Source organism: Micromys minutus (assembly GCF_963924665.1).
Source record: "Micromys minutus genome assembly, chromosome: 3".
NCBI lineage: Eukaryota > Metazoa > Chordata > Mammalia > Rodentia > Muridae > Micromys > Micromys minutus.
Window position 1 is genome coordinate 18,154,297 of NC_137972.1, and position 14,317 is coordinate 18,168,613.

At 40.9% G+C, this 14,317-nt stretch overlaps 1 protein-coding gene and 1 pseudogene across 2 annotated transcripts; one reads left to right on the top strand and one right to left on the bottom strand.

The window, feature by feature from the left end:
- Positions 1-9,184: 9,184 nt before the first annotated feature.
- On the bottom strand, positions 9,185-10,169 carry LOC308418416 (nuclear pore complex protein Nup50-like; annotated as a pseudogene). The gene has a single exon. The product of its transcript is annotated as a nuclear pore complex protein Nup50-like (transcript).
- Positions 10,170-10,230: 61 nt separating this feature from the next.
- Positions 10,231-13,629, top strand: LOC308418417 (C-type lectin domain family 2 member F-like; the record flags this gene model as incomplete). Its single annotated transcript, XM_080913765.1, has 5 exons — positions 10,231-10,297; positions 10,732-10,857; positions 11,742-11,920; positions 12,441-12,547; positions 13,503-13,629. 5 exons carry the CDS (start codon positions 10,231-10,233, stop codon positions 13,627-13,629), a joined length of 606 nt encoding a protein of 201 aa, XP_080769891.1.
- Between the last annotated feature and the right edge of the window lie 688 nt (positions 13,630-14,317).

Here is a 14,317-nt window from a genome sequence, read left to right on the forward strand (position 1 = left end):
TTTGTCAATAAGGACCGGAAGCCAATTGCTAGGAGGTAGAGGTAGGACTTCCGGGTTCCTACATTCAAAGGCGGAAACAGGAAGGAGAAGCTCTTTTCTCCCCACATGTTGGAAAGAGGAGCATGCTGTTATCAGGTAAGATCTTGGGTGCAGCCAGAGACTGCGCCTCCATTATAGATTTGTTTCCTAGAGTTGTTTGGCAGGGCCTGATTGGAACAGGCCACTGAGTTTGGGGCGGAAGGAGAGATGGAGGTGGTGGTTTGGTAAGGGCAGGCATTTTCAGGCAGGATATATTTGTGCCCAGCAATTGTGCAAACACGCAAGTTAAGGTAACAAAGCTTTCAGTGTCTTTCATCTCTGGATTCAAGGCTCTCCGGAGTAGGCCTGTAAAGTGACCCCTCCCTGAGCAGAGGGAGGTAGAGAGAGGCTCAGTCCAGGAGCCAAGCCGGTAGAACAGAAGGGATCCGGGAGGGGCTGGTATGACAGCCCTGGGCAAACACAGTAGCATGATTTTAAAACTATGTACAACACAGTTAATAGGGTATAGCAGCTACTTTGGGATTGAGACGGAACATTCCAGAAACTAATAGAGATAAAACTACCATATAACCAGGGTACATCAACAGATTTTATATTTTACTACACAGAAACCTGTAGCTATTTAATTCACAATAATTAGGAATGGAACCAGCTTTGGTGTTCTTTAAAAGACAAATACATAAGGAAAACTTGACACACATACAATGGATCATCACTCATCTGTTAAAAAAAAAAAAAATGAAGTCATGAAATTTTCAAGTAGATGGATGGAACTAGAAAACATAGTAGCTAGTGTCCTGACCTGGGTCCAGGTAGAGAAACACTGTATATTCTCTCATGCAGATCCTAGCTTGAAGTCTTTTGTTTTATGTGTTCAGCCTGGGGCACAAGTAGTAGTCAGGAAACTAGAAAGGAGACTTTATGAAGAGAAAGGGATAGTGGATTATAAATTAAACAATGGCAGAGAGTTAGAATGTTGGTGGTAAAAAGGCTTGGGACCGAGGGTATGGGACAATGGAGGAAATCAACTATGGCTGTTTTGTATTATAAAAAGATAGAAAGGGGAGATGTTTTGTGGGAGTGTATTCAGATATTGGTGAAGGAGGTACCTCCACGGGCCTATGCTAAGGCATCCCTTCCTTCTGAGGGACCAGCCACACAATGGTATAGTCTAGAAAAGAGTTTATTCAGGGCATGGGAAGATGACTTAAGAAGGTAGTAGAGGCAGAGAAAGGCAGAGACAGTAGAGGAGTAGAGGCCAGCCATGAACATATGGAGAGAGGGGGAAGGGGCAAGAGGACAGAGAAAAAGTAAGTCGGCAAGAGCAAGAGAGTGCTGAGGGAGCAAGCAGACCCTTTCATGGTGTCAAGCATACCTGTCTGTTGCCAAGTAAATGGGCAGAGCTTAGACAAAATGTGATACTCGGTATTGAGGGAATGCTGGGGGCTAATCCAAAACAGGGTGGTGTGGAAAGTCTACAATCTCACAACCTCATTAAGCAATATAACTGCAAAGTTAGTAAGAAAAAAAATGTGGTGTTGGAGAAAAAGGAAGGATTCAGGGACCTAGGGCTGTGCGGGCTGTGGAAGAGTGAAAGGAGAGGGTGGGTGAACCACAGCAAAGGACACATGAAAATATCTATGAAAAGCCATGTTTTAATAAACTAATCTCAAACTACACCTTTAAAAAGGAGCATAGGAAAGATTTTCATGGATGGGCAATGCTGTTCCCAGAAGAAATGGGTTGTTAATTGGAAATTGTAGTGCAAGAGATGGGATACCTCCCCATGAATTATTTATTACTCATGGAGACCACAGAGGTGATCATGTGATTTTTTTTTTCCTTTGAGTTTGTTTATATAGTGGATTACATTGATGGATTTCCGTATATTGAGCCATCCCTGCATCCCTGGGATGAAGCCTACTTGATGATGACGGATGATGATCTTTTCATGTGTTCTTGTATTTGTTTTGTGAGAATTTCTTAATGAGTACTCTTGCATCGATGTTCATAAGGGATGTTGGTCTGAAGTTCTCTTTCTTTGTTGGTAGTGTTCCTTCTGTTTCTATTTTGTAGAATTGTTTGGGGAGTGTTGTTATTATGTCTTCTGTGATGATCTGATAAATTCTGCACTAAATTAATTTGGTACTTACTGGGTTTATTTAGGGTTTTTTGGTTTTTTTTTTTTTTTTTTTTTTTTTTTTTTTTTGATGACTGCTTCAATTTCTTTAGTTGTTATGGGACTGCTGATACTGATTCCTGCTATCTGTCTAGAAAATTGTCCATTTCCTCCAGATTTTTCCAGTTTTGTTGAATATGGGCTTTTCTAGTGGGATCTGATGATTCTTTGTATTTCCTCAATTTCTGTTGTTATGTGTCCTTTTTCATTTCTGACTTTGTTAATTTGGGTACTGTCTTTGTGCCCTCTGGTTTGTCTGGCTAAGGGTTCATCTATCTTGTTTTTTTTTTTTTTTTTTTTTTTTAAAGAACCAACTCTTAGTTTTATTGATTCTTTGTATATTTCTTCTTGTTTCCATTTGGTTGATTTCGGTCCTGAGATTGATTATTTCCTGCCGTCTACTACTCTTGGGTGTATTTGCTTTTTTTTTTTTTTTTTTGTTATAGAGCTTTCAATTGTGCTGTCAAGCTACTAGTGTATGCTCTCTCCAGTTTCTTTTTGTAGGCACTCAGAACTATGAGTTTTCCTCTTAGCACTGCTTTTATCTTGCTCCATAACTTTTTGGTATGTTGTGCCTTCATTTTAATTAAATTCTAAAAAGTCTTTAATTTCTTGCTTTATTCCTTCCTTGACCAAGTTATTGAGTAGAGCATTTTTCAGCTTCCATTTCTATGTGACCTTTCTGTTGTTTTTGTTGTTATTGAAGACCAGGCTTAGTCTATGGTGATCTGATAGGATGTATGGGATTATTTCAATTTAGTTGTATTTGTTGAGATCTGTTTTGTAATTGATTATATGGTCAGTTTTGGAGAAGGTACCATGAGGTGCTGAGAAAAAGTTTAGGATGAAATGTTCTATAGATGTCTGTTAAGTTCATTTGGTTCATAACTTCTGTTAGTTTCACTGTGTATCTGTTAGTTTCTGTTTCCATGATCTGTCTATTGATGAGAGTGGGTGAAGTCTCCCACTATTGTGTGTGGTGCAATGTATGCTTTGAGCTTTAGTAAAGTTTCTGTTATGAATGTGGGTGCCCTTGCATTTGGAGCATAGATGTTCAGAATTAAGAGTTCATCTTGGTAGATTTTTTTCTTTTGAATATGAAGTGCCTTCCTTATCTTTTTTGATAACTTTTGGTTGACAGTCCATTTTATATCTTATTTGAATGTCTTTTCCAGCTTGTTTCTTGGGACCATTTGCTTGAACTATTTTTTCCAGCCTTTTACTCTGAGGTAGTGTCTGTCTTTGATGCTGAGGTGCATTTCCTGCGTGTAGCAAAATGCTGGCTCTTGTTTGCATATCAAGTCTGTTAGTCTGTGTCTTTTTACTGGGGAATGGAGTCCCTTGATGTTAAGAGATGTTGAGGAAAAGTGATTGTTGCTTCCTGTTACATTTTCTATCACAGGTGAAATTATGTTTTTTGTGAATAACTTCTTTTGTGTTTGTGAAAGAAGATTACTTTCTTGCTTTTTGTGGGGTTTAGTTTTTTTTTTCCTTGCATTGTAGCATTTCATCTATTATCCTATGTATGGCTTGATTTCTGGAAAGATATTGTATAAATTTGTTTTTGTCATGAAATATCTTGTTTTCTTTTTCTGTTAATTCAGAGTTTTGCTGGGCTGGCATTTGTATTCTCTTAGAGTCTCTAAGACATCTGTCTAGGATCTTGTGGCTTTTAGAGTCTCTGTTGAGAAGTCTTGTATATGTGATGGGCCTCCCTTTATATATTACTTGATCCTTTTCCCTTACTGCTTTTAATATTCTTTCTTTGTTTTGTGCATTTGGTGTTTTGATTTTTATATGACAGGAGGAATTTTTTTTCTAGTCCTATCTATTTGGAGTTCTGTAGGCTTCTTGTATGTTCATGGGCATCTCTTTCTTTAGGTTAGAAAAGTTTTCTATTATAATTTTGCTGAAGATATTTACTGGCCTTTTCAGTTGGGATCTTCAATGTCTATTAGCCTTAGGTTTGACCTTCTCATTGGATCTTAGATTTCCTGGGTGTTTTTCGATAGGAGCTTTTTTTTGCATTTTGACTGTTGTGTTAATATTTTCTATGGTATCTTCTGCACCTGAGATTCTCTCTTGTATCCACTGTATTCTGTTGGTGATATTTGCGTCTATGACTGTTGATCTCCTTCCTAGGTTTTATGTCTCCAGGGTTGTCTCCCTTTGTGGTTTCTGTATTGTTTCTATTTCCATTTTTAGATCCTGTATGGTTTTGTTTAATTTTTAAACCTGTTTTGGTTGTATTTTCCTGAAATTCATTAAGGAATTTTTGTGTTTCCACTTTAAGAGGTTTTACCTGTTTATCTGTGAGCGCCTGTATTTCTTTAAAGGAGTTTTTAATGTCCTTCCTAAAGTCTTCTATCATCATCATGAGATATGATTTTAAATCTGAATCCTGATTTTCTTGTATTATGGGGTATCCAGGACTTGCTGTAGTAGATCTGATGATGCCAAGTACTCTTTGTTTCTGTTGCTTATGTTCTTGAGTTTGCCCTTCACCATCTGGTTATCTATTAGCCTGTCCTTCTGGTGGCCCTGGTTTTGTCAGAACTCCTCAGAGTCTAGCTGTTTCTGTGATTCTGGCATCCTGGGTGTGTTAGAGCACCTGGGAGACAGGCTTCCTCTGGGTGTTTGGGAATTGGTGTGGAACCAGCACCAAAGGACAGCTCATGGCACAAGTTCAGACAAGAATGGACCCTTGCCACACTCTGGGTGTTGGGGGAGATGTCATGCCCTCCTGTCCTGTGATCCAGAGCATGTCAAACAACAGCGGTCCCCCAGTGCTGGAGTGAAGATTGAAAGAAAAAGGAGATATGGTTAGTTAAAGTTGCAACATGACTTCTGCCCAACTTGAGGCCTAAACCTTGTGGCTGAAGCGAAACTTGTTTTAATCCATCCTCTTTTAAATCATTTTAGTTACATGCAAAAAGGTAACAGCAGTTCTGAGACAGGGATCAATCGAGATAACAACCAAAGATTCCGTAAACATCTTACTGGAGGTCTGGTGGAAAAGGTCACAGACAAAAATGGATACTGCTGTGCCTATATCCTGAAATCCGCCCTACCCTGAGCTGCATTCCTAAGGATTCCACCTGGAGCTTCAGAAGGAATGTACTTCCCTATGCCACATTCTTGAGCCCTGCCCCGAACTTCAGACGTGGATGTACTTTTTTATAGTCTTATCCCAGGGGCTCTGCCTAGAGCTACAGATGCCAATGTGCTTAATACTAGCCCTTGCAGGGTGTAGCACAGAAGCCAGATTCCTGCCTATAATCAGCTTCAAGGTGTCCTGAAAAATTAATATTACTCTGCCACCAACTGATCAGAGGTACCAAAAATGCTCTCCACATTAGATCACCTAGATGATGGGCTTCCTCTCGGTGTTGTGGACATGGGTGTGGAATCAGAGCCCCAGGTTTGTTCAGGGCACAAGTTGAGACTGGAAGGACAGTATACTAGTTTTAAAAATCTATTTCTACTGTGTCCCATGTTCTTAAATCTAATCCCTGGTTCTGGGACCAGGGGTGACTGTAGAAAATAGAGAAAGTCCTTAGCCTGACCAGTATTTACTTTAATTCCTCTGTTCTTAAGTACGTGCTGGATAATATCCACAAATATTTTTCTGTCTTTAATTTTACTTTGTCACACACTGAGGAAAAAATGTAGCATATACAGTCACATGGTCACAAAATCATACAATAATGATTTTTTTTTTACCCTTACTAACCTGATTCAACAGTTTAGGGGTCCAAGGCACCCTGGCATTAGGTTCCTACCTACATCTGAAATGACTTCTTTCTCTTTTTACAGTAACAACCTCCCTTTCTCTTTTATTAAACTTGCCTTCCTTAGTTCCCTGCTCCAGGTGTCTGATAGGGAAGAACAGCTCAGACTGTGTTCCTCTGTCCAAGGAGGGCATGTGTAGTCAGTGACTATGTAAAGCAGGCACACACATACACACTTGGTAGATAATGCAAGCTGGAACAGGCTCCAACAGCTTTACACATATACTTACGAACCCTTTTGGGGGTTGGAGCAAAGTTCCAACAGCTTTACTCTCCCACAGCTTTTGAATCCCAGGAAAATATTTCAAACAGTATAAAAATCACAATGTCGTTAAATTCTATTTTTCTTTAAGTGAACAATTACCGTGTGTATATATAGAAAAACCTGTTCCCTAATAACCTCACATGTCCAAATGATTTGCATAGTATGGGTGAAAAACAATTGTAAAACCAATTGTTCCCAAGAATCCACATACATTTGCAAGTAAACAACTTGTTATAGAGTAATAGTATGAGTAAGCAAGGTAATTTTCTCAGTCGGTTTCTCTTACTGACAGGCCACGATTTATAATTACAAAGAAAGAATCAATTATTTTATTATCTTAAAATGTAATCTTATAAGAATCTTAAAAGAATCACAAATGTAAACTTTTATATAAAATAACAGTCATTTCTACTTTAAATCCTCAGGGTGCACATCTTTCTTCTATGTTTCTCTCATTCTTTCTCTCCATCTCTCATTCTTTCTACTTTTTCTTCCTGCTCTGGACCCTCCCAGATGCTTCTGGCTGTACTTTCCCTCATTTCTACAGTAGAAACCTCCCCTCACCCATGCCTTGAGCAGTCATGTCCTCTTTTCCTTCACCCTCAGGAGGCCACTGTAGAGAATGGGGATGTGAGGAAAGGCAGTGTGGGTAGACGTACAGTTTGGTATGCTGTGTGAAGTTTACCCTGGGGTTATTCAAATGCTGATCTCTCTGTCCTCATATCACATTTCAGTTGGAACGGTGCATTGTAATACTTTTACCAATAATCTACTGTCTTGCTTGTGTAAACAGTTCTAACCACGTATTCTCTGCCTTGTCAATAAATGCTCATCACCCACTGTGACAGGAGTGCTGTTTCCTTCTGAGAAGGAAAAGTGATGAAAAGACTCAGGAAGTGAGTCTGAGGCCAGCCACAGCTTCACAGTGAGAGTCTATTTGTAAAATAAATACTTGCCTTAAAATTAAAAGCTGTTTGCTTTGTCTAGTGATTCAGAATTTAGCAGGTCTGATTATTTTATTTACAGTGCACTACCTTCAGTGACTCAATCCCCGATCTTATCTTGTGAATTTTTTCCTCAAAACAAAACAACAATAACAAAACAACCCCCCCCAAAAAATAACCCTTTCATGTGCTGTGTGAGTGGGTGTTCTGCTGAAAAGTAAAACTAAACAAGGTACAGGATGAACAATTCCGAGTTGTTACTGTTTGGAACCATCCAGGATTAGACAAAACTTTCTGTCTGCTTTCATTTACAGATGAAACTCACTCAGCTCAGAGATGAGAACCTCAAAGAAGAGGCTGCAGTGAGATTGATGAACACAGAGGTTAATACCACAGACCACCTAGAAGAAGGAGAAACAGGTATATATTTAATGCAATTTGAAACAAACTAGAAAGGCAAGGTGAGCATCACCATGGCCTCACAGAGGAGCAGCACCTCCTGCCAATTATCCTGTTTGGGCCGTCTCTAGATGTAAAGATGTTTGGAGGCCTCTGTTATATCAGGATGATAAGGGCATGTGACAAAAGGGATTTCATTTTAACAAAATGCTAAACTGTTTTCTTGTGTTTCTTCCAAAGCCATTAACACTAAGCACATTTATATAGGTTTTGCTCTATGTATTGTTTTACCCAATTTTCTGGATCATTTGAAAAATCAATATGTATTTATAATGTGTATGTATTTTGTTTATTGTGTCAGTCTGTCTGTCTGTACTGCACTGTAGAATGGCCAGTGTGGACAGATCTTAGGTAGAGAAAAATGACATCTCTTGTTAATAGCATCCTGAAACTGTTGGGGAAGATTCAGTTCACACTCCGTACAATAATTGGATCGAAATGGATCACAAACCAGAAGGTTATAAACTTAAATGTATTTGAAGAAAAAAAATATTGTGAGTGAGAGCTGTCTTAGGAAATTAACTTTGCTTGCAATATCAAAAGCTTTATCTACACATCAGAAAATACTATGGTGGTTTCAGTGTAATGAAAACTTTCATCTCTGGTGTCTGAAATAGGACTAAGAAGATAAACAATGGACAGGCAGGATTTTTTTTTTCTTCTCTTACTCAAAAGAAGTTGTACCTAATTGTACTGAGAGCTTTATAACACAATGGTAGGGATAGAGGAAATGGCTCACACATTAAGAGTACATGTTATTGTTCCAAAATTGATTGTGAATAGGTTTTCTTTGTTTGCTTGACAGTTCTGTGAGAGATGCTATGTTTACACATGAGTTTTCATTTGTCCTTTGCTAGTGGTTAAACATGCAAATTATTTCATATGTGGGCATTATTTCCTGCAGTATTATAGCCAATTAATAGACTCTTTAGAACTTTACATGTAGATATATCCATGTTGTCTGACTATCAGACCTTTGATCTCTGAGATCAGACTGTTAGCGTGAGAATACAATTTATAACACATATCTCTCATCAGATTGAGTACATTCCTCAAATTCTTGTGTTATTACTGTGGATTTACATTGAATTTTGCATATTTTTTGTTGGATTTACTGAAATGGTCCTTTTTTATTTTCTTATTTTGTTACTGTGTTAAATTACATTTTGTTAGTTCATCAGAGTTCATATAAATGGTAGCTAGAACAGGGCCTAATGTATTCTGAGCTTCAAATATAATATTTAGCTAACACTGGCGTTGAACACATGATTCTATGGCCTCCATCTTATATGAGTGAAAATTGCAGCTCTGAGATGCCACACCTGGCACATTATTTGTTCTTGTTATTCTTCATGTGGTCCTCTCTGTTTTATCCAGGTCTATTCTTTTCTTTTTTTTCTGGACACACTGAAAGGATTTATTGGCCTTGATCTTCCTCGCAGAAATTTCAATTTACATAGAAGTTCTCAGAATGTCACAGTAGGAAGAGGAAAAGAATGTGACTAACTCAGGGCAGAAGGGAAGCAGCAAAGTGGTGACATGCCATGGTCACCTCTGCACTCTGGCATCCATTTTCTGCAGTAAAATCCTGGGCAGCATCTTTACCAAGTAAACTAGAGTTTCCGGGAGAGAATGAGAGCCCAGTTAGGGGGCCAGAGCTTAACGACCCTAATACTGAACTCTCAGTTTTCTTGCTGAAATTAAACGAGGCACTTGTTGCTCCTTGTGCTGTGTCCGATTTCTTTTCTGCTGTAAACTCCACCTTTTCAGATGTGTCCTCTGCTTTGTTGCCATGGAATGAAAATGGTGAATCTTGCTGTCATTTTGCTGAACCAAAATGGGAAGGAGGCTCCATTCCAGCCATCACCCTGGCTGGCTGGCTGGCTCTCAGAACAGCTACTACCTCCATTCTCAATCTGCTTCTTGATCGTCACCAAGAATCTCTTGTAGTCTTTAAAGATGGGTGGCAGGTCACAAAGTGGGTTTGTGTTCACATGCTTCTCTATGCAATCCCGGACAGAGCAGTTCAAGCCAGACAACTGCTTGTGATAGGTATTCCCAGTGCAGGCAGTGCTGGAAGCCGGCCTGAGGGCGGCTGATTGCTGCTATTGCATTGGGGACTTGACATCTTTTTACCCACCATTCACAGCAAAAGAGCCAAAGGCTGCCTTGGGATCCTCTGCTGTCTTTGCACTAGAGACGGGTGTGGTATTGTCTGTGTTGTTTCTGTTTGTCAGTCCTTCCAGAGGCTTCCCTCCAGAGCCACCACCAAATCCAGAAAACCTTCCTCCTCCAGAAGGCACAACCAAACCTTTGAAACCTTTAAAGGCTCCTCCGCTATCAGATTCAAATCCAACCTTTTTAAGCTTTGCCTTCTTTATGGCTCTGTTCTTCATGACTCCCTCTCTGGCCACTAAGAATGTCCCCATCTCTTTGTCTTCTTTATCCCAATTCCTATCTGTTAGTTCCTTCTCCCCAACTCTCTTTGCCATTTGTGTGAACCTCCTGGATGGCCGCAGCGGATCACCCTAAATTCAGGCACCGCTTCGAGCCATGGCAGAGGCAGCTGCTGGGAGATTCAGGTGCTGGAGCGCCTTCAAGGACTTTGTGATCAACAGGAGTCAGGAGCCATGTGTCTCTGAGTCCAACATGAAGAGAAGAGACATCTGCCCAGCCTGAAGCCCCTACTGAGTGGTGAAGAAAGTACTCGGGGTCACAAGTTTGTAACTCGAATCAACCAGGTCTATTCTGATAACACTAAACCTGTGGGTAGCTCTCTGTTGTGTCTTTTGCTAAGTGATCTTCACTCTCTGTTCATTGCTCTACTATTGGCCTTTAATAACTGGAATATTAAAGTTTTCTTTGTGGAAAAATTTTTGTTTCTCTTTGCTATAGTCTCTTGAGAGCCAAGAACATAATTTATAGATCAAAACCTTCTATGAAAGGGTTTGCTCCAGAAACCTATAAGTAAAATTTACAGATGATTCTACGGTAAATTTATCTTTTACTCAGAAATATTTTTGAGATGAATGTTCTCATATTGATATTTTTCAGGTAAAAAACTCCAAGAAAAATGTCTCAGAATCGTCTCCTCCAAGTCTCCTGCTGAGCTTCACTGCTGCTGTGTAGTGATCACGGTCCTCACTGTAGCTGTAGTTGCTCTTTCTGTTGCTTTGTCAGGTAAGTGACTTAGTCTCCAAATCCTGCAGCACTCTGTCCACATTCACATTGTCAGCTGTACTTACTGACCGCTGTGAGCCAGGCATTGTGGGAAGGGCTGTAGAGAAAACACTGGATGTTCCAGCAGGAAGATGCAGTGAAGGAACACAGGCTGTGGTGAGCACAGGAGGCCAGGCTCAGCGTCCCTGAGATGACACCAAGCAAGCTCTATGCAAAGGTGCAGGGAACATATGTCCACTTGGGGGAAATGTCCAAGGCAGAGAACAAAAAGAAGAAAACTTCAAAGAGGAACCTTAAGGGAAGAGTTACATGGCCAGGAAGATACATTGCCTTCCCCCATGACCCAAGGGCTTATTTACCACTCTCAACTGCATTTTGAAAGCATTAAATGGAAAGTTCCTGAAGTAATACATTTAAAGAATTTTTGTACAACACTGTTCAGCATACTTTAATAATATCCTGCACTGTCATCTTAAATCTGTACATCATCCTTTAGTGCAACGTGTCCACACTGTATACCCTACCTGCCCAGAAGTTGTCATAGCTGTCTCTGTTGTCAGGCTGACTGTGAGGCGTCCATACACAATGCTTGCTGCTGTCGCAATCCCTACTGTAGGACACAGTCATCCAAAACACAGAAAGTGGAGCTATTATAGAAGTGCCCTTCCTGGGAGCCCTACTGTCATTGAGCACCTGAGAGAGAATGGGACACAGGCCCATGGTGGGAGGCCTTTAGATAAGGGCCCATCATGCTCAGGAGAGGGTCCTACAGATCATTTGGGAAAGCTACAGCCAAATTCACACCTCACAGCTGACCTCAGGAGGGTATGCCAAAATGAGACGAAGCATGTGTGTTATAATTCATTGTATTGTCTAAATTTTAGTAAGAACGACTGAACAGATCTCAATCAAAAAAACATATGCTGCTTGCCCAAGAAACTGGATTGGACTTGGAAATAAATGTTTTTATTTTTCTGAATATGCAAGTAACTGGACATACAGCAATAACTTCTGCAAGGAACAAGGTGCCGAACTAGCTCGATTTGACAACCAGGAGGAGCTGGTAAGAAATGGGCAGGGATTGGTTTGTCTGTTTATTCTGTTGAACATTCTCCTGCCTTGAGATAGAGAGCTGGAGATGAAGCAGAGGAAGGATCTCATCCCAGGCACTCAGAGACATTGGGGACGTATAGTGTGTGCCACTTGCTGATGCTTGACTTCTGACTGGATGCTGAGACACTCAAGAAACATTTACTCACACAGAGTTCATAGTCAGCTGGAAGGTCACATATGCCATTTTACTGGGACACCTGGTGGTCATGAGTGTTTTCTTGTAAGATGGCACATGTTGCAGACTGTTAATAACTGTACTGGGAGGTTGACTGAGAGCTAACCTGGCCACAGAGGAATATGTTGGCAGTACATTAGAATTAAAGATATTAAGTGGATCCATTGAGAACTGGAGACTAGTACACCTCCAGAATCTGTGACCCTCATGTCCATCTTTAGAGGAAGCTGTAAAGTGGAGAGACTCCAGAATCATCTGAATCAGAGACACGAATGTTCACTTTCTGTGTTGACAGAATTTTCTGACGAGATACATGGTGAATGGTAACCCCTGGATCGGCCTGCACAGAGAGTCACCAGAGCACCCTTGGAAATGGACAGACAACACTGAGTACAACAACTTGTATGTTTTCCTTTTAATGTGTTCCTGTATTGTGTTGTGTGTGAGTTGTGTGTATGAGGGATGAAAGGTTGCTCTATGTGAAGCAAAGTTTACAGGGAAGGAAGGAAATTAAACCCTTGGTCATGAGTTGTGCTCTGGGCATAGGTTGTATGTCTCATGACACAGCCAATCCCCAGCAAACTCCTTATCCTGACAAATTGAAATAGTTTGATACTCTGCCATCTACTAGCTACCATCTCCACAGCATTTACACAGTGTCATTTCCCTCCAGATGTTGAGCATGGTGGTGGCATATGGTAGATGGTGTCTGCCAGCAGCACTTGGTGATAACTGTCCTTGTGTGATGTACTCAGAACTGCTGATGGCCAGGGCTCTACAACCACAGGAAACTACACCAGAACTGCAAGCCTTAGAACTATCAGTCTGCTATTTGTATGGTTGTACCTGGTCACAGAAGCAGAGACTCCAAAGATATTGACATTGTACCCTGAGGTCTTGTCAACAAAGGTCACTGGGGACAGTACAGTCATTTTGAACAGACCCATTTCCCTGGAAGGGTAAAACAAAGAACCTTTCATGTTCATAATGAAAGACCTACCAGCAATTTACCAAGTGCTAAATTTTCCCCCCATTTTCATACCTGTGTGAAATACATCAAGACAGCATTGAAAACCAGCCTTGTGAGGCTGCCCACTGCTGCAGTTCATTTGAACACGGCAGCAAGCATTGCACACAAATTACAGGGTCAACATGGGTGAGTGACAGAGGTGTGGGATCAAATCCAACCCTGATGATGTATAAATCCCCAGGTGCAAAACTAGTGCCTGGGATCCCAGTGGACTCTGCTCTGATTCATATGACAGATCAGCGGTGAGGATGAGAGAGATGTGATTGCAGGAGTGAACGCAATGGCAGACCCTGCAGGAATCTTTCTTTTTCTTTCTTTTTGCTTTAGGGTTCCCATCCGAGGAGATGAATTACATGGCTTCCTGAGTGACAAGGGGATCAGCACTAGCAGGCACTACGTAGACAGGAAGTGTATCTGTAGCAAGGCCACCAGCTACATCTCACAGTGCCAGTAGATTTGTATCCTGTGTAGAGAGAATGTCAGCAATCATGAGGAACATGACATACTATCTTCTGTTGCTGCCGATCTGCTAAAATCATCACGATCAGTGCATAATGCCTGGTGACATCAAAGATGACCACTGAGGACTATTCATATGTGTGCTTAGGAGATCATGAGTGCTTCTTAATTAAATAGGTATTCGGGTATGAGCTCCTGTTCACATCTTAAACATAAGCCAAATCACATCAGTATTAGTAACCTCTGCTTTTCTTCTTTTTTATCTTTTGAAAATCATTTTATTTAGTTACATTCCAATCCTGTTCTCCTGTTCCTCCCTTCCAGAGTTCTTCGTATCTCCTCCTCTTTACTTCTTAGGAGATGGTGCACTCCCCATGCCCCCACCCCCAATCTTTACTCCACCTTCACCATTCCCCTTCTCTGGGGCATTAAGTCTTTACAGGATTGTCTGCATCCTCTTTCACTGAGGCCAGACAAAGTAGTTCTCTGGGGGCCATGGATCCCTTTTGGCTGGTGGCTCAGTCTCTGGGTTGTCCTAGGGTCCAGGTTAGTTGACACTGTTGGTCTTCCTATGGTGTTGCCATCCCCTTAGCTCCTTCCCCTGACTCTTCTATACGGTTCCCTGACCTCAGTCTAATGAATGGCTGGGGATACCTGCATTTGTCTCAGTCAGCTGCTATTAG